We start from the raw sequence: 26,853 nt of genomic DNA, 5'->3' as shown, positions 1-26,853 counted from the left end.
GACAGCACGCGTTGACGGAGCGTACTGTACAATGGGCAATGAAAGAGAATATGCTCTACAGTGTCCGGGACATTCATAGAACATCTGCAGAATCTCTTGTTTCTAGGAATGTTTTGATATCTTCCCCTGACAAATGCTGAGGGAAAAACATTCAAACGGGCCAGCATAAAGGCCCTACGTTGGGCTGGGATTATTAATTTAGTGACGTAATTGGCTCTGCTATCTAGGATATTTAAATCATAGAATATGGGGGGGTGTTCTTAAGTTAATTCTTGCTAGTTAGCTTTGACTGTTGAACAGTTTTCTTAGGAAGGATTGATTTTCCCATTTTTTAGCTATGCAGCCTGATCTGATGTACACGATGCATTCTTGGAAATAAGTGCTGATAAGCTCCTGCCCACCTAGCGGTTCAAAAGCACGTCAGGTGCAAGTAGATAAATAGGTACCACTGTGGCGGGAAGGTAAACAGTGTTTCCGTGCGCTGCTCTGGTTTGCCAGAAGCGGCTTAGTCATGCGGGCCACATGACCCAGAAGCTGTCTGTGGACAAACGCTGGCTCCCTTGGCCAGTAAAGCGAGATGAGCGCCGCAACCCCAGAGTCGTCTGTGACTGGACCTAATGGTCAGGGGTCCTTTACCTTTACCTTTAAGTTCAATAAAAGTCTTTATAAAGGCCTTTAATGTGTTCAAACCACTTCACATACACAGTAGGTGAATATTATTGGGAGCTGAGACTGGTGGCTAGCTTAGTCCATGGCTGATGTGATTTTTTTAAAAAATGGAACTTCTTATATTGTTACACAGCCTCTAACCAACTTCTTTTGCCTTGTAAGTATAGGCTGTAATAGGAATTGTACAGCTTATCCCGTACTCCAAAAGAGCCCTGCTAGATCAGACCAAAAGTTCCATCCAGTCCCCAGTGTTCTGTTTCTCTCAGTATCCCACCAAATGCTTCTGGAAAACACATCACAGGCTTGAAGGGCAATAGTCCTCCCATGCTATACTGGCCCCCTCTCAACATCTGTTTTTCAGTAGCATGCAACCTTTGAAAATGATAGCTATTTGGTTGCCAGCTTCTACGCTTTTTCTAGCTCTGTGGCACCCTTTTGAGATGAGATGACAAGAACAGTAAGCTTTATTTCAAATCTAGCTGCATTGTAGAGTCATATAAAGGGAATTATGATCCTGGCAGTTTTATTTTCAGCCTCTTTTCTAATAATTTCTACCTTTTTCATTGCCACCACACGCTGTCAACGTATTCAAATTCTTGATCCATCTTAGTCAGACCCTAATGTGTATTACCACATAACTACTTAACAGGAACCTTGCATGCCATTTTGTTGCTTGCAAATCTTGTTTGGATATATCATTTATTGGTGTCGTCCAATTTGGAGTTATCAGCAAACTGGACCATTTCACTGCTCATCCTGACACTGATCACTTCTTATTTTATATTTGTACAATTAAAATATTTTTAAAGGAAATAACTGTCTATATAGAGTCACCTTTCCATGGGAACACAAACTGAAACTACCAGCTCTGTGTGAATTCACAACTCCCATCTTAACACAGCTCACATAGGTAGTCTGTTTATTTGAGCAGTTTAACACAAACCAGTGAACAGTACATTATCAGGACTCTCATTTTGCCCATCACTCTGGTATGCGATCAGGCTGCAGACAAGCTATAGATGCTTTCAATCCACTCCCAGATGACAATGGTGGTCTGACAGATTCAAGGCAGCAAGAAATTTTGTGGTAAGTGTGTCTATTGATAAAGTTTGTCCAAAGAGCTTCTCTCACCCAGACTGTTAATGAGGACAGGCCTGTTCAGGCTTTGGAAAGTCTCAAAGAAAATTCCATAATATTTTTATTTGTTGTCAAATGCAAGGGTCCACAAATCTGTGCACCAGAACCTGTGGTGTGCATGATACCACTTCTCCCTTCAGATCCATGTTCACATTCTTTGTTGTGCACCTCCCGTTTTCACCTTGTTTTCCAGTTTGTTTGCTGCTGATATATACTCATATATCAGTTGCTTCCACCACCACCTCTTTCTAGCACCTCTTTGTGCTAGCCAGTGCTTCGTGTGTGAGCAGCTTCTCTCTCAACACATCTCCTACACCTTCCAGTCATACCCAATTGGAGAAGAGATATCTGCAAGATAGGCACTGATAGTTGTTGCACAGAGCATCAGCTTGTGATGGAAAGAGAGGAGGTAGTGGCTCACCTGATCAATGCACTTGTTGGGAAGAGGAGGTAGCTACAGCTGCAGCTGCGCAGGCAGAAGGGTAAAGAGGCAGGGCTGGAGATTTCCCATGAGCTCTGGAGAGAATTTCCCAAGTGTAGCATGACATGGACTGTCCTCAGCACTCTCCTGGTGAGCGGGGGGGGGGGGGAGAAAAGGGTTGCCTTTGATTTTAGCATTGTGCTTCAGAGACTCCTTTGAAATTCAATGTTGTGTCAAAGACACCCCTGTGGGCATGATCCTATCAAGGCCAGCCAATTTTTTTGCATCTCTGTGAAATGTTACTCATTACTTTTTCTAACTGAACTGTTACAGGCACAGTACAGTGGTACCTCGGGTTAAGAACCTAGCTCGTTCTGGAGGTCCGTTCTTAACCTGAAACTGTTCTTAACCTAAGGTACCACTTTAGCTAATGGGGCCTCCCACTGCCGCTGTGCTGCTGCTGCACGATTTCTGTTCTCATCCTGAAGCAAAGTTCTTAACCCGAGATACTATTTCTGGGTTGGCAGAGTCTGTAACCTGAAGCATCTGTAACCTGAAGCGTCTGTTACCCGAGGTAGCACTGTAGTTCTATAGTACTACTACTTTAGCATGGCCATGAAGAGGAGTTTGGAAGGTGATCTTCCATTTTAGATTAGCTGGAGTTTGTCATGATGTTTGAACCCAGGGGAGTGCATGACCACAAGGCTTGCTGTGGTTCCTTCTCATAAAGCTAAGCCATGATTTAGTGTTGTGTATAAACACAGCCATTGTGATGGTTATGGGGTCACCCACTTCTTTTCTGGTAATAGTAAATCTGTATGGAAGCAGATAGTTGCTGACCTCATGGTTTGACTTTTAGCTGCAGCTCATTGTTCCCACTGTTGGGCAAAGGCCCACTAGTTGAATAATTTATAGAGCTTTGAATCTTTCTGTTATACCTTATTGGAAAAAGTAAAACATAAAAACAAGACTATTGGAAATGTGCTTAATTCAGAATTTTATATTAGCAGCATAAGGCCCTATAAGGAGTCATGCATCTTTAAAAGTCATAAGGAGACTCCACCACCACTTGATGGCCCTTAGGCAACCCAACTTCAAAAGGCAGAACTGGGAGTGCATTTTGAGTACGTTCCTGATTCTTTCCTTTCTTTCTTTGCAGCCTGCCTTGAACTTAAGCTGGGCTTGAAAAGCAGATTCCTATCAACTACAAACCCTGCTTTTGACAGGGATTGGTTGCACGTAGCAGTTCCCAATTGAGGCCTTCTGCAGTGGTGGTTCCCTGTTGGTGGAATGGCCCTCCTTGTGAGGTGCCTCTGTCTCTCATTATTGACTTTCATTTGGCGGGTTAAAGATACTTGACTATGGCTACCTTGAAATTAGTAACTGAAATATGTCATTGCATTTAAATGTTCTGAAAGTTTTTTTTGATGGTTTTTAATCATTTTTCAGTGCTTCAAATACATTTTTTATTTAAATGATATGGCATCCGGTTTGCAGCAGGTGGAAAGTGGGTGGGAATTAGGACATCTGACAGGTGTAGTTTGACCTATGCGCCAGAGGTTACCCACACCTGCTTGTTAACAAATATCATATGTAGCCTGCACTACTATGCTGGGATAAGCACAGTCGAACTTGTTTATACTCCATTCCAGGAAATAATATAGCCTTGATAATAGTAAAGGTAAAGGTACCCCTGCCCGTACGGGCCAGTCGTGTCCGACTCTAGGGTTGCGCGCTCATCTCGCTCTAGAGGCCGGGAGCTGGCGCCATCCGAAGACACTTCCGGGTCACGTGGCCAGCGTGACGAAGCTGCTCTGGCGAGCCAGCACCAGCGCAGCACATGGAAACGCCGTTTACCTTCCCGCTATAAAGCGGTACCTATTTATCTACTTGCACCTGGGGGTGCTTTCGAACTGCTAGGTTGGCTGGCGCTGGGACCGAGCAACGGGAGCTCACCCCGTCGCGGGGATTCGAACCGCGGACCATGCGACCAACAAGTCCTAGGCGCTGAGGTTTTACCCAGCAATATCTGGAGGGCACCACAAATGCCAGCAACCACGTTGACTATGTATAATGTTTTCTCAAGTATATAGGGGACATTTTACTAAGTTCTTCTTCTGACCTTGACATCAGAACAGTGATTGTTCAAAACCACGCCTGTGTCCTTTGTTTATACAAATTCTCCTGTTCAGCTTCTGCATTACTGTGAAATAACTAATGGTTATTCACTTCATTTCGGTGTATGCTGTACCTACCTTTAGCCGGCCACCCAGTTATTACCTTAATGAATATAACCATACAGATCAAGTTGTAATTAGTTGTGGGTTGTTGTTTTTTGTATGGTCTGAGGGCACATGAGGCCACCAACTTGCTAAAGCTAAGCAGGCCCGAGTCTGGTCAATTCCATAGTGGGAGACCTCCAGTTCCATGATAAAAGATGGATTTTAAATGTAAACAAACAAGTAAATAAAATACACCATCATTTAAACTGAGAGTTGAAACTGGGAGTATTTAGATATGTAAGCGTTTACTTCGTGTCATAGACAGGTGAGAGATATTTCAGAAGTCAGCAAGGAGTTGCCACTAGCTTACAATGGCACTCGTCACAATAAGTGTTTATCTTTTGATCTGTAGTGTCTGGCCTTGTGGTTACACAATGGCTCAATTTATTTGCAAAGCTAATGCTATTATGGTCTCTAAAGATATTTCATTTAGAATAAATGAGAAGCCAGCTACATTACAGATCCCTTGAGGTTTGTTTCTGGCAGTACTGGTAAACCACTACACACAGCTTTGTTGCATTGGCCGTCTCTGTTGTGGAAATCTCATAGTTTCTGAAGTTTTAAGTTTATCAGAGCTTCCTCAAAATATAGTATCTCTAATTATAAATAATTATAATGGCTTTTTTTAATCAGCCCAACTGGCAAAGTTTAATCCAAACTTGTTTTTTATAAGGTGTCTTCTGATTCTAAAGATGTGGAATCAGAACCCACAGTTTTCTTTCTAAGAATAGAGTTGCTTTTATTAGATTTAATTCAATTGATTTTGGGCACTACACATTATGCTTGTTTCTTCTTTTCAGGAAGTTTTATTCTGGTAAATCTCCAGAATACTGCATGCAGATTACCTTGATTCTAAATATGTTTTAACTTCAGTGTGGTAATAATAGTTTATTGGTGTTTTACTGGTACAGCAGTGATATGGTCTACTCCGGTTTCCTTATTGGCTGTTTTGGCACATTTTAGATTGGGTTGCAATTTTTCATCTGACAGCTTTAATTTAAGCCACATCATCATATTAAAATTGTTTGCCAAGTTTGAAACAGAGGGTGGAATTTACACATCACACTGTGGTAAACATCCCATCAGCACAAGCATTGCAGCTTGTCCGACTGAACAGGCCCCCCCACTCCAACGCACTGTTCTGGGGATTTTCTCAGTCCCCCACACCAAACTAGTTCCAGGGGGAGAGGGGAACCTTGTTGTGCTAGCAGAAACTCTCCCATAGGGCTTGTGCTGACAGGACCTATAAGAAGCAGAACAAAGACTGCATATGAGAATTTGAACATTTGGGACAGGATTCACCTAATGAGCAAAGGAGCCAGGAGAAAAAGTTGCAGTCCTCTATTCACCCTTCATGACCTATCTCTGTAATTTCACAAGATGAAGCAAGCTGTTTTCTTGTGCACTGTGGACTCTTCTCCATTGTATTCCAGGCACTCCCTCCATATCAAAGTCTTCAAATAGGTGTTGTCAGTTTCTCCATTTGCTTTGGTAAACACTTTTTATCTGGTCTGTGCCAGTATAATAAAAGTTGCATTTGATATTAGTATTTGTTAAACACCATAGAACTAAGGAGACTTCCCCTATAACTCTTGCAGTTCAGAAACTTGAGGGTCTCGCTGAAACTGACTGGAATCACATTTCTGTTTTTATACTGCTGCTTGAGAAACCTGTGAACAGCAGTAACAGCAGGCAGGGTCATTCTGGCGTATGGTTGCTACTGCAGGTGGACGGACACAATTTCATGAGTCTTTGCTTGGATCGATAAGGCTAAGAGCAGAATCCAAACACCATGGAAGCAGCAAGGTTAAAAGGAGTGGTTCAGGTAGCACTTCATTTAAAGATCTAGTGCGGGCATCCCCCAGCTCGGCCCTCCAGATGTTTTGGGACTACAACTCCCATAATCCCTAGCTAGCAGGACCAGTGGTCAGGGATGTGGGAATTGTAGTCCCAAAACATCTGGAGGGCTGAGTTTGGGGGTGGCTGATCTAGTGCTTGTGCCAGTCAGGATGGAAGGGGAAGGGCAGTGATTACACCTATTTTTCCTGCACCATCTCTAGTCTGAGTCAGCGGAAAGGCCTATACAGTGGTACCTCGGGTTAAGTACTTAATTCGTTCCAGAGGTCCGTTCTTAACCTGAAACTGTTCTTAACCTGAAGCACCACTTTAACTAATGGGGCCTCCTGCTGCCGCCGCGCTGCCGGAGCACGATTTCTGTTCTCATCCTGAAGCAAAGTTCTTAACCCGAGGTACTATTTCTGGCTTCGCGTAGTCTGTAACCTGAAGCGTATGTAACCCGAGGTACCACTGTATCAACAGAAGCTAGATCAGCTTAGAATCCAGCAGTTCCTTGGCTGGCCCAGCTCCACCTCCTGTCTCCAAAACAGTGAAGGGAATTCTCTGGAGCAGTACAGAACGTGGCCTAAGACATTAGCAAAATTCAGGAACCCTTCCACACAGAAACATAAAGTGCAGGATATCTTTTGATCCACTTGTATAAAGATTTCTGTGGAGAACCAGCTAGGAAATCAGCTGGGCAGATAGTCTTCTTCCACCCATCCCTTACCTAGGGAACATTATATTTTGACTTGCAGAAAAGACATATTAATTTGCATATTTGAGAGAGCTGTAGAAGTAATGGCTACATGATTGTAAAACTACTGAAATACAATGTATTGGTAATTGCTCCCTTTTTCCACTAGGGGATGCTGCAGACTTTAAATAACATGCCAATGTGCCATTTATAGAAGCCTCTTCACATGTGCATAGGAAATTAATGATATCTGTAGTCAGGACCTCAGAGTGGTACTTGGTCTTCTATACAGGTAGGTAGATAAATAAAAATTGGGAGGCGGGGGTTAGAATTGTTTGGCTCGTGTGTCCCTATCCTGGTGTCGAGAGAGAAAACACTGGCAAAACCCCAGAGTTGTGATTTTAAAGCTGCTATGGGAATGACCTTTTAACAGTGTTCAATAGAAAATACTTTGGGCATATTTTGAAACAAAGCCCTCTTTATTATACCAGATAGTTCTGTGCTTGGTTAACTTTTTGCTTTAGGCAGATGTGTCTGTGCTATAATGCGGCCTTAGCAATTCTAGACTATCAGACAGCATGTTGTAAGCCGGTGATGGGGGGTTATTTGAGACCCCCACCAAAGTGACAGAATATAATTTCAACTACAAATCAAAACGATTGCAGGTGTTTCCTTTGCGCCATTTGCCACAGTGTTTAAAGTTTGGAGTCCCTTTCAGGTTGCATTAAATAACTTGGAGGAATATGTGGCCCCAGGAGATTTTGGGGTTCTAATTACTAAAGGAAGCTGCCTGATAACATGCAAGTTGCTGTGATGTATGTCTATCTTTTTACAGTCTTTGCCCTTGGCGTGGCTAATCTGTGGCCCTCTAGATGGTGTTGGAAGCAGTCCTAGATCAGCCTAGCCAGTGATTAGGGATTATGGGAGTTGTAGTCTAACAGCATCTGGAAGCCCATCCTTGGCCTGGCACAAGAGATATTTAAGGGAGATGTTCAGAGAGCAGAACTATGGGATACCAGTGGAAGAGATACACACAAATTCAGCAGACTTTTGAGGGGAAATCATTGGGCTCCATAGCTATTACCAGAGATGTTCTGAAATGAATCAAGCTTCAACAGGAAGAGGCAGACGCTGTGCACGGTGATGCTAATCATCTCCATGGCCAGCAACAGCCTTCTTGCCTTCTTTCTGACATCATAATATACTGCCATATTGCAAAGTTTATCTGGTATTACATTATGATGTTGGAAAGCAGATATTGCGCAGATCCATACTTGCAGTTTAAAATAACGTGGTACAAGGTTTTCAATTATAAACTAAGTGCATCTGTGGAAGCGACTATTTGCATGTTTTGAACCTGCAACCGACTGGGAAAGGAAGGGGGCTCCCTTTCTCCTTATTTAGTGGAGACACAATGAGGCCTCTCCTCTGCCTTATGCAATTTTAGTTGCCTTACGTTTACCTTCCTATTGTGAGATCTCGGGTGCATCCCTGGGAAGCGCTGCGAGGCAGGTTCTTGTCTGATTTGTATGCATTTGGAGATTAGCATGCCTAATTGTGTTCTCTGATTCTCTGAAGTCCCTGTATGGGTCACGTATCACCAGCCAAAAATACTTGGCCTGCTAAACTGTTTTATAATAAATATTTGCTTATCAGAAGAGAAACAATAATTAGAATTGGGGGAATTTCAGAAACTTTAGAAGTCTCCAGAGCACAGCTTAAGGCAGCATAATGACAGATCTCTTGAAAACCCACTTTCCCCACATTTCCAGAGCATTTCCAGTGAACTCTGTTGGAAGTGTAACTCTTGGGCACTTGGTGCTTGTGCTGCTGTGATGATGGCTTGCAAGTGTTTGTTTTCTGCTTTCTGACCCTGTATTCCTTGTTTGATTCATAAATACCTGCAGATATTGCATATAGCCAGTAGATGATGTTCGACTATGTGATTTGCTTGAAAGAAGAGAGAGGGCATACTTTAATAGGAGAGAGTTGCAGGACAGAGCGTCCCTGCTCCTAAATTAGTGGTGGTTGTGGTGAGATGCACGTGTCATTCCAGTGGGGCTGGGGATCAAGGGACCCTCACTCCTACTTTCGTTAACGTTAGATAATTTATAGCAATTTTAAAAAGCAGGCGGTCAGTTTCACAACTTGGTTCTCTATGGAATATTTGACTGCTACCAGGTGATTATGTTGTCAGTTTGACTGACCAGAAAAAGTCCCTGCTACCAGGGCAGAGAAGAAGTGATGTCTTTGGGCAAGAGAGAGATTACTGTGTATTGAGGGATAAGAACACATTCTGCTCTTGATGGCAACGGAAAGGCGATCTTCCTTACTAACTGTGTTGAATTTCTTCAAGTTGTAGGGCAGGAGCAAAGGAGGACATAAACATTTAAATTGAATTCCTTTCATTGCTTTTTTACTAGGAGAAGGATGTTTCTTAGTGTATTGACAAGCGCATCTCTTAGAGAGACTTTTCTTCCCTGGGAAACCAAGGAAGGTATGATGTCATTGACTTTAAGTGGATGTGAGCCTTTATATAGAAACCTAGTAAACCTTGCCTTTGCTCTTTATTAATGATAGGTTTTCCCCTTCTTGCTCAACTGAGCTATATAGACATCTGAAACTTAGGACTGTCAACTCAGAAAGACAGATGTAGTGGAGACAAATGTTAGTGGGGCCTCCTAGGACAAACAGCTGATGCTGTCCTGACCACTCCTTTATGGCATTCCTCCTACCACTGTAGCAACAGGAAGGAATGATGTAATAAGCAGCCATGTTCATCTCTGTGGGGGAGAAAGCCTCTTAAAATAACATTAAGTGGGCTCTTTCCTCTAACTTGGTATCCACTTCAATTGTTTCTTCCACTTGACTTGGGAAAGAAGCTGGTTGAGTGCTTAATGTTTCGCCTTACTGAGAAGTAGGCCACAATTTCAAGTCCTGGTCAGTGCTCCTTGACCTGTAGGAAGGCCAGGAAGAGCCCAAGTGTTTTTGTTTTGTTTTGTTTTGTTTTGTTTTGTTTTAAATTAATTTTTATTCAAATTTCCAATAACCAATCCATTTATAATTAAACATCCAATTTAACTTATACATTCTTTTAGACTTCCATCAGCCCATCTGACAATTTTCGTATTTATCACAACTTCTCACATTTCATACATTTATGTTGCACTTTGACAATCCCTATTTTATCTTCTCTTTTAAGCGACATTCCAGTTTATTTTTTTCACAGAGCTTCTTGAAATCCAACAAGCGTTAATTCCTGATCACACACAGTTTTCATATACTCTGTAAATTTATTCCAGTCCTCGGTGAGGAAGAGCCCAAGTGTTTAACAGATATTGAGAACCACGATGGTTAAGTTAAATCGAGACTGCTCTGAGTAACTTTCCCATTTTGCAATTTATATATTTCCCAAGCAAGCTTGCATATTAATAAGTTGCCATAACAAATAGTATATGTTGCTTTACAGCCAAGCCTTTACACAGTCTAGTTGTATACTTATTTGTGCAGAACACTTGTCTGTAAACAGACATGATTATGCTGTACAGAAAGACAAGACAGATTCCTGTCTGGCTCTCTGGTCACATGCAAGGATACTAAGCAAGGTCATTTATTTGCAGACTAAAGCTACAATCATGTGGATTCTAGCTTTATTTTACATAGTTCCTTTGTTTCTTCCTGCTGGTTCAATGTTTTGTCTTTTCATTGATTTTTGTTTGTTTGTTTGACTTGAAATTGATTCCAGTGTGTATGCAAGCAGCACTTCTAAGTTCCTGTGAACCATCACCACCATTTTGTTTTGGGAAAATCAAATAGTAGTGATGTCTGCATTGACTTGCATGGGGGAAAAGAGGCTGCGCCCCTGGAAGGTTTTGGGTGGGGAAAACCCACTCCTGCCAAGAGGGTTCTTGCCAGGGGGTTGACCAGAAAATTTGCATTTATAGAAAGCCCTTGACCATAGACATTGATATTAGGGCAGGGCGATGTATCAATATATCGTCCAAAATCAGTTTGAATTCCACATCATGGTAAAGGTTTCATAATATGAACATGGAAATATATTGCAAATTATGATGTATGCATGTAAAAAATGTAAAAAATGGTGATGTGGGAAACACCATAAAGCCAGTCATCACTTCTCTTGTGATTTCTGCCTCCCCTGTTGCTCTGTGCAATATAAAATAATAGTTGTAAAATAATATGTTAAAGGTAAGAAAAATATATCTGCTTTAGACCCCTAAATAGAAGCGGTTGCCAGGACATTACCCCATTCGCCTCTACATAGTTCCATCCATATTTCAGACATTGTGATATATTGGCATATCACAATGTTTAGCTGATAGAAAACCATGTCTGCTCAGCCCTAATCAGTTTGTTTTACTGAGTGCTTTCTTTTACATTGTTTGGAGCAGACATGTTTGTAGGGTAGCAATTCACTCTAAACTCAACTTCAGCTAATGCTATTCTAGGTTGCATCAACAGAAATATAGTGTCCCAGGGGAAGTAATAGTCCCACTCTATTCTGTCTTGGTCAGACCACACCTGGAGTAATGTGTCCAGTTCTGGGCCCCACAATTTAAGGATATTGACAGGTTGGAACATGTGCAGAAGAGGGCAACCAAGATGATCAAGGGGCTGGAAACCAAGCCTTACAAAGAACGGTTGAGGAAATTTGGTATGTTTACCCTGGAAAATAGGAGACTGAGAGGGAGATGTGATAGCCATCTTCAAGTATCTAAAGGGCTGTCACATAGAGGATGGAGGAAGCTTGTTTTCTCCTGCTCTGGGGACTTGAACCCAAACTAATGGCTTCAAATTACAAGAAAGGGTTGTGCGACTAGAACTTTCTGACTGTCAGAGCTGTTTGACAGTGATACATGCTCCCATGAGAGGTGGTGGATACTCCTTCCTTGGAGATTTTAAGCAGAGGCTGGATGGCCATCTGTTATGCATGATCTAGTTGAGATTCCTGCATTGCAGGGGGTTGGAGTAGATGGCCCTCAGGGTCTGTAATGGTTATATGGGGTTGCTCGTGCGTAAGTTGCCGCCACTCCTGGCTAGGTAGCCTGGTTAAACCTTTCCTGGCTGGACAGCCCTTCACTTCGTGGCTGTCTCAGTCACTAGCAGAATCCGTCAGTGGGCGTTTCTTGGACTTCTTCCAGCAAAGAAGTTCTTTGATGCCCAGTCTACGCCTACTTTTCCTGCGCGGAAGTCTTCTGCGCAGGGTGGGTGTGGGCAGCGGAGGACCCGTGCTCTCCCCGCTGGTCTCCAGCGAAGAGTCCTGGAGCCCCCTCCCCGATTCCCCCATCCGCCCCCCTTTACCCCTGGTGTTACGCTGATTTCCTTCCCCCGCTGATGAGTTGCCTCTCTCCCTGCTTGGCCCTTCTCCAGCATCGCTTGGGAGCCCTGCCTCCACTTCTGGCTCTGATGTCAGTTCCCTGACAGGGTCCCTCCAACTTTACAAATTATTATTTTATTTTATTCTTAAATTACTTTGTGATTTTTCATGAATGAAATAAATCAATAAATTCTAATGTTGAAGAACTGCCATGCTTCCTAGTCGTGAAAGTGGATTAGAATTATCACCATCCCTAAGCATACTCTGAAATGGGGGGAAATATATGAGATTCCAGAGTTGGAAGACTTGCCAGTTCCTAGATTGCCTCCCTTCCCCATATGACTAGCTATGAAAAATATGTTTTTCCTGAATCCTTGTGACTTCATTGTGTGCATTGCTGCCCCACCTCTGTTATGAGTCAAAGCAGTTGTGCATGAATGCCATCTTTGTTACCAGAGTAGATTGTCAGAAATGAATAAGGGGGGGGGGTGTTTCCAATATTCTTCTGTTTTGCAGTCTGTGAGGTTTTATGTTACCTTGGACACGTGGCAGCTGCTAGTATCATGCTTGTGAATAGAGTCCCTTGTCCTTAGCTGAGTAGCAACCCTGTAGCTACTACCCAAGCAGAGTGTGTCTCTGTATTTATCAATCTGAGACACAGCTAGCTTAACCTCATTGCAACTCCCCACCCCAGAAGTGTTCATTGCTGGTTGTGAACATCTGGGGAGTCTAGCTAACTAAGCTAAGGCTAAATTCTCAATGCTTTTGCTTATCATTGTCCCTACAGGTGCTTTAAAAAAGAATTATTCACATTTAGTGTTTCTTGGGCACAAAAGAAAAACAAAAAACCCAGAATCCATTCATGCTATTTTTTTTAAGCATATTAATACTTTGTTCAAACAGAAGGGGGGAAAGGTTGAGTTGAACTTGGAAACTAAAAGGTAATGGACTGGTGGGTGTTCTAAGCACAATTCTATCAGTTTTGTGATCGGTCGAGTGATCCTGCCTAGAAATGGAGACTGCCTCTATGTTTTGATATTGGGCTAAAACTGAGCAGCCCACCTGTCTAAGTGCACAACTTTGCAAGTCTCCCCTCGTCCCCTTTTAAATTCTTGGGAGCACAGGGAGATTTGCAAATGTGTATGTGGAGGTTGCCTTAAAGTGCTTCTCAAAAGGGTTAATCTTAAAAAACAGAATAATTTAAGCCCTCAGTACTTACGGAGAAGATGAAGTACATTGTACACAACAACAAAGTAAGAGTTATATGCAGAATTTAACCCTGTTCTCCCACCCATCCACACCTGTGACATCTGATGAGTGGGTGGGTGTAGTTTAGGGGAATTGACCTCTAATAATAATAATAGTACTAATAATGTATTATTTATACCCCGCCCATCTGGCTGAGTTTCCCCAGCCACTCTGGGCGGCTCCCAATCAAGTATTAAAAACAATACAGTGTTTTTAAGGCCAAAGTGAACCCCCGACAGGTCAAGATTGTCTCGCAGGCCAGAGATTCTCCACCTTTAGTTTAGCATGATGTGAATAAGCCTAGGTAAGTCCCGGGTTTGTATGTTTCTCCCCAAGTGTAGCCAGAAGGTAGAGTTTGAAAGCTTCCACTTAACCATAGTTTGTTCTGTTGTCTAAAGTGGGCTTATTTCAAACAAAACATACTTAATGCCAGTTCTAACCACAGTTTATGAGTTCAAGCAATGTAGAAACTGCATCAGAGGAGGACAGGGTTGTGTTGATCCCTAGACTCGCTTACGCTTTTGCCACAAAACCTTGGTTTTATCTTTTCTTGATAAACCTTTCTGTCTTCTGAATATTGGTATAAAGAATGGACATCATAGAATCATAGATTTGGAAGGGATCCCAAGGGTCGTCTAGTCCAGTGTTTTTCAACCTTTTTTGGGCAAAGGCACACTTGTTTCATGAAAAAAATCATGAGGCACACCACCATTAGAAAATGTTAAAAAAATTAACTCTGTGCCTATATTGACTATATATAAAGTAATTCTCTTGAATAGGAATCAAATAAACACAAAGAAAGTATTTTATAATTACTTTATTATGAAATAGTAAGTAAACAGAAATATGAAAAATTACAAAATACTTTATTTTCAAATCTTTTGAATTTTTCAATTTTTCCCACGGCACACCAGGCAACATCTTGCGGCACACTAGTGTGCCGCGGAACAGTGGTTGAAAAACACTGGTCTAGTCCAACCCCCTGCAATAACTTAGTTATTCTCAGTTTCACATAAAGGAGTGTGGTTTCCATCTGTGACTCTGGGGAGTTTTCATGTTGTGTTATGGTAGCGGAGGGTGGGGGAGCTCTTGTGCACAGCCACTAACTCTTCATGGTTCACCCTGACAGTGGCAGGTGCTTTTACAGCACACACATTTTTTCCTTCAGCTCCAAGTTACAGAAGAGGCTTTCTTCCTGCTGCTGTCAGCTGTTCAATTCTGCTATCTGAGTGTCTTCAACAGCTTACCACTGTGATTCTGCACATCGTCTATTTTGCATGGGCAAGAGTCAATGTCCAGTCTTGTCATCACTTGGCATTATTATTATTTTTTAATACAGAGATGTAATTAAGAAAAAACAAATCTGCTTGGGTGATCTGGGATGGAGGTAGCTGAACCTCAGAAATGCATCCTTTCCAGGCCTCTTGGCTAATAAAAGTAACTGACTCTTTTCCTGACACTGATATAATTAATGCACTAGCTTTTTCTTTTGAGCCTGAAGAAGAGCCAGGAAGTAGAGGAGAAAGTGAGTTTGGTGTGCAGGTGGAAAATAATTCCCTTTTGCAATGAATGATTTATTCCTTTTTTTTCTTTTTTTAAAATAATATTTATTAAAGTTTCAAAAAAGTTACAAAAATGAGAAAAGAAAAAAGAAAGAAAAGAAAGAAAAAATACAAAATACAGAAAAGTAAAAACAATTAAAAACAAGTCAATCTTTCCATGTTTTGTCTTTCATTTACTTGTTTCCCTGACCTCCTCACACCTCCCTTTTTTGTATTCTAGTTCAATTAGTTATTTCAGCAAATCCTTTCCATTTTTGCTTTTATCTTAATAATTTATCTTAATATATTCTAATTTTACATTCTCACCTGTTAACAATCCATTTTTACATACTCTTTTGTAACATTACTGCTAAAACCACATAACTTCATTCCAGCATCCTTCTAGCATTCCTTAATTTTACAGTGTTTCTGTAAATGGTCTTTAAATTTCTTCCAATCTTCTTCTACCGACTCTTCTCCCTGGTCTCGGATTCTGCCAGTCATTTCCGCCACTTCCATGTGCTCCATCACCTTCATCTGCCATTCTTCCCGGGTGGGTAGATCTTGTGTCTTCCAATACTTTGCGATAAGTATTCTTGCTGCTGTTGTGGCATACATAAAGAAAGTTCTATCCTTCTTTAGCAATGAATGATTTATTCCTTTGCCTATTCTGCTAGTTGAATGAGACACTTCTATACACCACCAGATTTAAGGGGTACTTAACCACCCACTGTTGACTGCCAAATCCCATTATCAATAAAATGAGATTCTTTGCATCCATTGTGAAAGCCAAGTGGATGGGATAGCTGGGCCAGGAGTCTGTCCTTTGCAAAGGCAAAAAAATATCACCTGGTTCCTTGCTTGGACTCATCGCCATCAGTAAATAAACTTTTTTGCAACAGAATTGATCTAGGAATATAACTTGAGGCTAAATCTTGGCTCTTCAAGGATAGTTGTCAAGCATGCTGACGTAGTTGTCCACGTGTTGGAAAAAGTGTGTGTGTGTGTTAATACGCATTGCTCAACTATGCTGTGGAAAACATTCCTTCCCATCAAGCAATCTTAACTATCATCCAAGAATGAATAAGCTTTCATTGTTACAGCCTGTCGGTTCCAGACACGTTTCAATTTGCGGTTTGTTCCCTGCCTTCTAACTGTTGGAAAGCATCACATTTCTTGAGGCTTCCAGTTGCTGAAAAGAGGAATGCTTTGCTCACTTGCGTCGCCTCCCACGCCAACAGTCCTGCTTACTCCTGTTGGCCCTTATCCTCTTTAGTAGGAGTCACGTGTAGCATGCCGTGTCCCGGGGAAAAGCATTCTGATTTGTGCTAGGCAGTTGTGTGTTGGCTTTTGGTAAGAAGCAACATGATCCTGGGGACAGTTCTTCTTCACTCAAGCAGTTTTGGCAAAGAGAATGCTGAGCCACTGTGTTCCTTTTCTGAGGAGGCTTCTAAACCAACTTTATCTGATTTGAGAGGTATGTTTGGAAGGCAGTAACTGTACTTCACCTCCGTAAGAACTGGGGACTTAAGTTGCTCTGGTTCTTAGAATTAACACTGTGTGGGGTTTGATTTTTAGAGTCCCGTATTTGGGGGTGCTAACAGGCTGCTTTTGCTTGATGTTTGTGTTAGGGTGAGAAGTAATCTCCAGCCGATTGGAGACTCATATTGGAGGATGCATAAAGAATGAGGAGAATGAAGAGCATGGGGAAAGCACAGCCTGTTCACAATAAAAAACGATGTAACTTGGCGATGCAACTGATGACGGAGTTGCATTTCCCCCCACTGTGATATGCTGTTGTAAGCACACAGCTGGTTTTTATCGCTAATCTTTTGTGGGAGTTGGATTTCTTCATTGCCTTACTGTAGCTGATGAAAGCAATGTGGGCATGCCCTCTTGCTAACATTATCATTAATGCAGGGGAGCAGCTTAGCTCCTCATATGCGGATAGCATGAACATTCCTGAAAGTAATACCTAAAAATCAGCTATAAGAATGCTGCTCTTACGAATGCATTCAAATGGTAGCTTTGAGCGCTTCTATTCCCTCAAATTCTTGATCATGACGCTGCATAGGATTAGAAATGGCTTTTTGTGAGGAGTGTTGCTTCAGACTCTGAAACAAGCAGCAGCAGGTGGCATGTTGTTGCCCCAGCTTCCTTTGGGGCTTCATACCTTGCTTTCATGTGTTCTTCTATGGCAGAGCTGAACATGACTAGGCTATAAGAGGCTTGCCGGTGCTGGTTTGCTCTAGTCCAGAGCTAGTTCTTGATACTGGGAGCTCTGAATGGAGATTGGCTCTGTGCCTCTTTTGCATCAGTGCTGATGCTTCCTTCCTTCATCCATCACATCCCTCCACTGTTTCTTGCTGCTACCACCATCAGAGGAATTGAAGTGTAGCACCTTGGGTGTAGCAGCTGTTTGCTGCGCAATCTTTCCATTAGGTTCATCTTCAACAAATGTCATGTTCAACTCGCGAATGAGCTTCCTGACCTTGGTTGTGTGTGTCTGCCTTTATGTTCTGCTCTTACTTGAGGGCGGTGGTTTTCAACCAGTGTGCCGTGACACCATGGGGTGCCTTGAATGATGGTCAGGGGTGCCACGGGCAACACTGGCCTCTGTCCCTCTTTCCTTCCCTCCCGCCTCTGATGCCCTCTCACATCTCTCCCTCCCAAGGCTTGCACAGCTGTTTGTTGCAGCAGCCCTGGCCACAAGCTGTGCAGACAAATGGTGCCTCTGGGGCTGGTCAGAGGGTGCTGGTTTCCAGGAGTTGAGACAGTCTCTGAGTAAGCAAGCAAGTAGGCGAGGGAGACCAGCTGACCAGTCTGTCAGCCCTTGCTGTTGGGAATGGACAGACAAGTCCCAGGCCCCTGTGGGGCAGTTTGAGGAAGCACCTCTCTTTGAGGTGGGCAGCTCAGAGATCAGGGGTGGCAGCAGCGGCTGCCCAAAGGACTCCCAAGGAGAGGGGAGAGGAGGCTGAGGGAACACTCCGCATGGGAGGGTGTTCAAAAAAGGGCGAGAGGCCACCAGCTCTGCAGGCAAGGGGTGACATCACTGGGCTCCTGAGCCCCACGGGGGTGCCACAGAAAGAATGTAGTTGGTCAACGAAGCCGTGGACTCAAAAAGGTTGAAAATCTCTGCTTTAGAGTGTTTTCACTTACATGGCAATTCAACATTTTTGCTGCGGTGCCTGATTTAGCCATACAGTTGTACCTTGGTTTTTGAACAGCTTAGTTCTCGAACGTTTAGGCTCCTGAATGCCACAAACCTGGAAGTGAGTGTTCCGGTTTGCGAATTATTTTTGTAAGCCAAACATGCGACTAGGCTTCACAGTTTCCAATTGGCTGCAGGAGCTTCCTACAGCCAATCAGAAGCCGCACTTTGGTTTCTGAACATTTTGGAAGTTGAACAGACTTTTGGAATGGATTCCATTTGACTTCCGAGGTATGATGTATATCAAATGGGGCTGCTTGTTTACTTATTTTTATTTTTATTATTTTAGCCCCACCAATGTACATGGGGCTTTAGCATACTGTACAGTATGACAGATCCCTACTTAAAGGATTTGCAACATTTTTATTTTGGTCAAATTGACAAAGATCAACTGTTGCTATTGGGGGTGAAATCTGTGTCTAATCTGGTTCAAAGCTGTACTTCCCTTTGAACTTGAAATTTAATTTGTTGGTTTAAGAGGTTCAGGCCTTAAAGCAAAGCTGAAGCTTGCTTTGCCCAGCAAGAAATTTGGGGAGCTTGGCATATCAGTAATGAAACAGTTCCGAGGTTGTGTTTATGGTCTCATCAACCAGTGCGTTGGCTTAGATTATTGCCTTTTAAAGTATACAGTCACGGAGAGTATTTCTTGAAATATAAATAGGTCGTCCCCCCAATTTCTTCTTGACCTGTTTGAATTAAATCCCTTTCCGTATGCTGTAAATGCTTGCTGTTGGCATCCGTTTGTCTCCAAAGACAATGGAGTGCACATCTGGGAGCAAAGCCAAGCCGTGGGAGAATCACAGCACTTTTGGGGGCTATAGAGACTGGTAACGCATAACTGTTGCATACTGTGTTGTTTTTGCTGCATTAGCAGCAGCAAAGTGAGCTCTCTGGGGTGCAAGCCTGGGCAGTATCTACGGAGGTCCTGGGCTGCCTCGCTGATGTGGTCCAAATAGAAGCAGAGCAATACATTTGGCACCAGCTAGGCTGCATGCTGTAAATGACACTTTTGTTACCGTCTTACCTGGACTTGTGGTCATGTGACCTCAGGAGACGTAATAGGTAAGATTGTGGCTACTTTGCCAATTGCCTGAAGCTCTGCTCAGTTAGCTCTTTGGTGCCAGCTTTGTTATTTGGCAAACGCAGCTTATCCAGCTGGCAAAGAAGGCAAGTGCCCCAGGCAGGGGATTTTAAGTGCTACTAAGAGCAGCAACGCAGGAGAAATGTGATCCATGGGCCCCAACTCTTATCCATTTCCCTGGGGCTTGTGCACGATAATTTTCTACCAAGTCATGCTTCTTATTAGTGAGCAGAGGAGGTGTCCTTTACATTCTTTTGCTTCAAGCACCAAAATCCCTTGCATTGCTATTGTTGCTGAGTTACACTTAAAAATATTTGTTTCCATTTGCTGATCAAGACCAAATTCGGTGTGTCATTGGATTTTAAATATGAATACTAAACAAACATATTCTTTCTTTTTCCTCAGAGGCTCTGCACCGTCCCTATGGTTGTGACACAGAACCCCAGGCACTGAATGAAGCCATCAGGTGGAGCTCCAAGGAGAACCTCTTAGGAACCACTGAGAGCGACCCCAATCTTTTTGTTGCACTTTATGATTTTGTAGCAAGTGGTGACAACACACTGAGCATCACCAAAGGTAAGCCAAACCATCTTCTGGGAAGGGGATGCATTGCAAAGATGCATGATCTTGTTCTGACTCTGGGGCAGCAGTACAGTGGTGCTCCTATGGAGACTGAGATGATGCTGTTGCTGTCCAATAAGAGAGAGGAGTCTGTAGCACTAGGAACAATATACAAGGTGGCTTCACTACACTTCTTCTGGCACACTTACAAACCACACGCAAACACGCTCCTTTCTCTCACACCTCTCCCTCTCTGTCCAAGTGTATTTCTGCCTGTCTCTCGCAGATCACACATACAGAAACAAGCCTCCCCACCCCCACCCCACAGACCGCACATACATCTGTCTCTCCCTCTCTGCACAGTGCATTCCTGTCCATTACACACACATAAAGCATACTTGAACAACCCCACACACAATTCAGAGAAGCCCCTCCATGGGCAAAGTAGGTGCCTGCTTCCAGTTCCGTGTGGCCAGCAGACATCAGAGGCAAGTGGGGAAGCTGACCTGCCTCTCCCATCCACCCTAAACATCCTTGCAAACTAACCAGAGTACAAAAGCACCAGCTCTCCCAGCTCAAGCAACTGCTCTGCACTGCTGTCTCATTTCCAGAGCAAATGCATAACTGGAAGCATAACTGGAAAGCAATGGTGCCAAACAGAACTAAGGGTGTGAGACTGCCACCTGGTTTTCCCAGTCAAGGCTCCTGTGCCTTCGATAGCTGCATGCAGAAATTCAGAATTCCATATCAGGAAAATAGCTAGGGAGAAAAACTGACACTCCCTATTTTTGTATTTATCTGTATTTGTAATTTTTAACTTCCATACTTTGTAATGTTTTATTTGATGCTTAGAATTGGGGGGGGGGGTTTGGGGGGGATATAAAGAGGTAGAGTTTTTTTATGGAAATGTAAAGTGGTATAGAAATGATGGGGGGGGGGGGGAATTACTTGAGGATTCCTGTGCCTGCAGGAACCACAGATGACCTTCGCATGTGCCAGACTGGTGATCACCAAATTTCTGCCCACAACCAGTTATATAAAGGACAAATATGTATGAGGTCTTCAGTCATGTTTAAACCACAAGGACAGATTTGTTTCTTAGTTAGGGTAAAAAAAAAATTGTCAGAAAGGATTCAGCTGCCCCGTCCCCTGAGAAGACAGGAAATTGTTAATAATCTTTTCGCTCCTCCCACAGCCGTGCTGGACAGACTCCAGTTTATTTCCTGTCTCTAGCCTGAGCAGGTGGCCTTTCTTGAGTACTTTGTTCTGTCATTCCTCATTTTTTGGCAGGGCAGATGAAATATGATCAATCTCACTTGACCCTCTTGGAATTTTCTCCTCTTGTGCTTCAGGTGAGAAGCTACGCGTACTGGGCTACAACCAGAATGGTGAATGGAGTGAAGTACGGTCCAAGAATGGTCAAGGTTGGGTTCCAAGTAACTACATCACCCCAGTGAACAGCCTGGAGAAGCATTCCTGGTATCATGGGCCAGTGTCACGCAGTGCAGCTGAGTATCTGCTGAGCAGCCTCATTAATGGCAGCTTCCTAGTTCGGGAAAGTGAGAGCAGCCCGGGGCAACTGTCCATCTCACTCAGGTACGAGGGCCGTGTTTACCACTACAGGATCAATACCACCGCGGATGGCAAGGTAAATCCTCAAGGGAAACCCATTCTTTTTATAAAAAAGGTTCTGCCTTCATTGCTGTTTGAAGTAAAGACACCTGGAAACAGCCGGTTGCCATTGCTTTAAGTGAAAGATTTGCATAGATACATTGCACTGTAATGCCAGACCTTACCCAGTAAGTGCTGTGTTGATAGGTCTCTGCTTGCCCCCTTACTCCATGCTAGGAACAGCAGGCGCCATGCATGGGTCCCGGGAATGTCTGTGTTAAGCCACAGCTCAGCGTTAGGTATGAATGAGAACGCTCATGGTTCCTCAGATCATGCCCTGGAGCATAGAAGGAGCAGGAAACCTTCAGCACATAGGCCTGAATAGGCCCACCACACGTCCCCATTGGGCCTGTGAGGCTGTTTCATCTAGTCCAACTCACCTGCCCTACACCCAACATTATAGATGATGTCGTCAAACATGGCTTGGGTGAAAGGGGCTTTATCAGCAGTGCCTGCATTCATCCATGCGCAGCACTTTCCGTACTATAGCACATCCTTTCTGCCTAGGCATTTCAAACCATGTGGGCAAAAGCTGGTCACCTGATGTCATTGTGGTGTCAGGTGATGGAGAGGAGGGGCACACCTGTCATACTTGTCCCATGGAGGGTGTGTGTGTGGAGATAAGGATCTGGCCGCTGGACAGGTCCAATGCTCCACAAGGGACGTGGGTGGCGCTCTGGTCTAAACCACTGAGCCTCTTGGGCTTGCCAATCGGCAGTTCAGCAGTTCGAATCTGCATGACGGTGGTGAGCTCCTGTTGGCCTGTCCCATCTTCTGCCAGCCTAGCAGTTCGAAAGCACACCAATGCAAGTAGATAAATAGGTACCGCTGCAGCGGGAAGGTAAACGGCGTTACCGTGTACTCTGGCACTTGTCACAGTGTCCTCTTGCACCAGAAGCAGTTTAGTCCTGCTGGCCACATGATCCAGAATGCTGTCTGTGGACAAACGCCTTACCAGTTCCCCACTCCTGCTCTGGAGGATGCTCAAGCAGTGTGTAGATGGGGGTAGCCATTATAGTTTCTGTGGACAAACTCTGGCTCCCTCGGCCTGAAAGTGAGATGAGCGCTGCAACCCCATAGTCGCCTTTGGCTGGGCTTAAACGCCCAGGGGTCCTTTACCTTTATCTTTTTACCTCCAAGTATCTTTGGACCACATCTCCCATTAGAACCAGCCAACATTGCCAATGGTCAGGAATGATGGGGTTTTTAACACAGCAATATCTGTGTTAGCCACCCCTGCTAAAAGGTAACTAAAGAATTACAGCGCAGTTGGATATTAAGCTGAATGTTGATCTGCTTGTTAACAAATGTCATATGTAGCCTGCACTACTATGCTGGGATAAGCACAGTCGAACTTGTTTATACTCCATTCCAGGAAATAATATAGCCTTGATAATAGTAAAGGTAAAGGTACCCCTGCCCGTACGGGCCAGTCGTGTCCGACTCTAGGGTTGCGTGCTCATCTCGCTCTAGAGGCCGGGAGCTGGCGCCATCCGAAGACACTTCCGGGTCACGTGGCCAGCGTGACGAAGCTGCTCTGGCGAGCCAGCACCAGCGCAGCACACGGAAATGCCGTTTACCTTCCCGCTAGAAAGCGGTACCTATTTATCTACTTGCACTTTGGCGTGCTTTCGAACTGCTAGGTGGGCAGGAGCTGGGACCGAACAACGGGAGCTCACCCTGCCGTGGGGATTCGAACCACCGACCTTATGATCAGCAAGTCCTAGGCACTGAGGTTTTGCCCACAGCGCCACCTGTGTCCCCTTGATAATAGTAGAATGACTCTAATTTATTTCTATAATGTTGTCTCAAGAAGCCATAGCGAAGCTCACTGGGTGGTGGCCTTGGGCCTAACCTACCTGACAGGGTTGTTGTGAGCATGAAATAGAGGGGAGGAGAACAATATACACCACCTTGAGCTCCTTGGGAGAAAAAGATGGCATATAAATGCAATAAATTTTTTAAAATAGATTTTTTTTAAAAAAACATAATTTTATTAATCTAGATTTCCAAGAGAGACTACAAAAGAGAACCATAAAACAAATCAAAAACATCAGAAACGAAAGCAGTTATTGTAGCAACAGTAAAAATACAAAAAGCTGTAGATATAAAATCCTGGGCAATTTTTTTTTTTAATATCTAAAACGTGGCTCTCTGGGCAACTCAGTCCGATGGCGGCGTATAAATAACAGTAATTCTTATTAAGAAAATAGATCTTAGGAAATGGAAGGTTTTTTTTTAGTCTTTCACATGTTAGTTTACTGCTTGATTTTATGAATTTTTGCATCATTCTTTCATTTGGTGTTGAAGACAGTGAAATCTGAAGCAAGTGAGAACAAAGACATCCGAGGCTGTGATTCTGAAGACTTTCCCACCGTATTACTGGAGCAATATATTTGGCAGACTCTTACATTGCATATTTGGACCAAATACTTAAAAGATGCTCTTTATGCTGCAACTTTTAAGAGTACTTTTCCAGGGTCAAATCCTCAGCGTATTGGTTTTTTTAGTAATCCAGCAAGACACAGTAGCAGACATCATTGCTTACCGAACTGCCTTTGAAGCGTGTATTTGAGAGATTTGCAGTGGAGTGATGTGACTATAACAATCTTACAGTAAAACATTTTAAAGGACATTTCTTTGATCATTCTTAAATGAGAAAATATTTCATAAGAGGATTTTTGTGTTTCTTACCTTCCCATTTTTCTATTTCACGCTTCTGGGGAAACCCAAGTTTTCCCCAGCCCCTTTCTGGACATTCACATCTTCTTCCTTCTTGTCCGGTTCATAGCAGCTCTTCATTCCCTCTTTAACAGGTGTATGTGACAGCCGAAAGCCGTTTCAATACTCTGGCGGAGCTAGTTCACCATCACTCGACAGTAGCTGATGGCCTGGTGACAACCTTGCACTACCCAGCACCAAAGTGCAATAAGCCCACAGTCTATGGAGTCTCTCCCATCCATGATAAGTGGGAGATGGAACGGACTGATATCACTATGAAGCACAAACTTGGTGGAGGACAGTATGGAGAAGTGTATGTTGGGGTGTGGAAGAAATACAATCTCACAGTTGCTGTGAAAACACTCAAGGTATGTTGCTAAGGAATTGTATTTATATTTTAATGCTCATTTGATTGGTTTTTATACTTGTAAATCACTTATAAGCCAATTTTGGCATCAAGCAGCTGTTGGCATCTGTCTGTCTCAAGAGACAATGGAGTGCCCCTCCAGGGGTGAAATCAAACCGTGTTGTTTTTTCTGCATCAGCCGCACCAAAGTGACCTCCCCAAGGCACAAGACTGGGCAGTGTGCCTGGAGGTCCCAGGCTGCCCAGATGACAAGACCCCCCTCTCAGCCTCACTGATGTGGTCCAAAGGAAATCAGAGCAACACGTTTGGTACCAGCTTGGTTGCAGGAGTTGCCAGAAGGAGACATAACAAGGCACCATCCAATTGCTTAGAGAGACCACTCCGGATTTTTGTAGGGTCCTTAGCCTTTTCTTCTCCCAGAGATACCTTGCAAGACAACGGATGTTTAGGCTCAGAGTTTTCCTTCTCCTAGACGGGCTACCTTCCCAGGTTGACGAGCACCATCAGCCCATCACTTCTGCAGAAACCACCCTTTTGACTGCTGGACCCACTCTTGATCTCATTCACTCAATCTGGCAGAGCCTGTTAGGTGAAGTCCCTAACCCACCGAGGGTTTGGGACACATGGGCTACCCTCATCTGGTTTAGTGACTAGTCAAAGCTGTTCCTGGGGTGTGGCCTGTTGTTGCATGCTGAAAGCTTCTTGGAGCCACAGTTGAGCTGAATGCAGGGTGGGGACCAAAGGTGCATAAACTTCCCTACGTGTTCCCCACCAGAGGTACTGCCCATCTCCTAACACCCCATACCCGCCTGCAGTATATTAAATAAATAGAGAGATGGTGTTATTTGCAGGTCTGCCTGCACCCACATGAGATAACTTATAGAGGCTCACAGTTGGTGGGTACGAGACAGGACCTTCTCAGTGGTGGTGCTATCATGAAACTCCCTTCCATGGGAAATATACTTGCTTCCTAGTTAAACAAACTGTAAGATATTAGCTGTTTACACCTGCTTTTAGCGGATTAATTTCAGGCTGGTCTAGGCTTTCAGGTATAATTTAATCAGATTAATATTTTTGGTTAGGGTTTGCTTTCTGTTTTACTGCTGGTTTTTAGATTGAATTGTTGTATTTTTGAGTCTGTGTGTTCTTTTTAATTTGTTTTGTGATGTTTTGTACAAATACCTGCATTACTAATCCTACCTCAAAGCTTTGTGTGACAAGTTAGTAACTTGAATCATTCCTTTTAAGTTGCATTCCCTTTTAATTGTTGTTTACTCTTCTACAGTTGTGTTCCTTTTTTTGGCAAATGCCATTGAAGTCTATTCCATAATTTCTATTTAAATTAATTGCAGTTGTTTTCACTTTCAGGAAGATACAATGGAAGTGGAGGAATTCTTGAAAGAAGCTTCTGTTATGAAGGAAATCAAGCATCCAAATTTGGTGCAGTTATTAGGTAAATGCACTAATATGACCATACAGTAATGTGTTTTGCTTTCCGTTTTAATTCATTCATAATAATACTGTTGTGCTAAACAAACCTGCCCTTCAAGAACAGTTGGAGTGTGCCTTCCAAATTCTGTTTACTTTGGCAAGTTTGAACAAAGCTCTAAGTGTGTAAAACCTACATTTTGTAAGATTGTACCTGTCTTACCCATTGGGTATAATTACCCTGTCTCTGGACTGCTGTACACTGGACATAATATTGCTATTCTGGCTATGCACCTAAAGCAAAAAACACATGGGTCCAAACATTGTAGTTGTATTTTATGTGAGCTAATAGGGGTAGGGGGAGAATGGAGCAACTTGGTGTCCCCCCCTTTTCTTTTCTTTTTTACTTCCTGAGAACATTTAAATGTTTCCAGTGGAAAAATTGGAAACCTGGAAGGGCACTAGAAAAAAAATCCTGTGCCTTATTTTCTTTTCTGGAATGAGTGAAATGCTTTGTAGTGCAAAGCTCTACACATTTTGAGTGAGTGATATGACCATTTTTTTTTATGTTAGGCAATTTTCAGAATTACTGTTAGCCTGTTTCAGAGGAAGCAGAATCCACATTGAAAAGGCGCAAGTGAAAT

At 43.3% G+C, this 26,853-nt stretch overlaps 1 protein-coding gene across 7 annotated transcripts in view; it reads left to right on the top strand.

Moving 5' to 3' along the window:
* Positions 1-26,853, top strand: part of ABL2 (ABL proto-oncogene 2, non-receptor tyrosine kinase) — a gene marked incomplete at its 5' end in the record, with an annotated part of 83,891 nt that overhangs the window by 10,766 nt on the left and 46,272 nt on the right. For 6 of the 7 annotated variants that reach the window (XR_014169351.1, XR_014169352.1, XM_081915040.1 and 3 more), the window contains 4 exons: positions 19,867-20,037; positions 21,375-21,670; positions 24,510-24,782; positions 26,150-26,234. Coding sequence is in view for 5 of the 7 variants with exons in the window: in XM_081915040.1 (XP_081771166.1) it covers positions 19,867-20,037; positions 21,375-21,670; positions 24,510-24,782; positions 26,150-26,234 (825 nt within the window). Of the gene's footprint in view, positions 1-16,442; positions 16,647-19,866; positions 20,038-21,374; positions 21,671-24,509; positions 24,783-26,149; positions 26,235-26,853 lie in introns of those variants that run through there. The other variant, XM_081915041.1, reaches the window with a different exon arrangement.

The sequence above is a fragment of the Podarcis melisellensis genome, assembly GCF_964234715.1.
Source record: "Podarcis melisellensis genome assembly, chromosome: 6".
NCBI classification, from domain to species: domain Eukaryota; kingdom Metazoa; phylum Chordata; class Lepidosauria; order Squamata; family Lacertidae; genus Podarcis; species Podarcis melisellensis.
The sequence above is the reverse complement of the archived record's forward strand: the minus strand, read 5'-3'. Positions and strand labels throughout refer to the sequence as shown.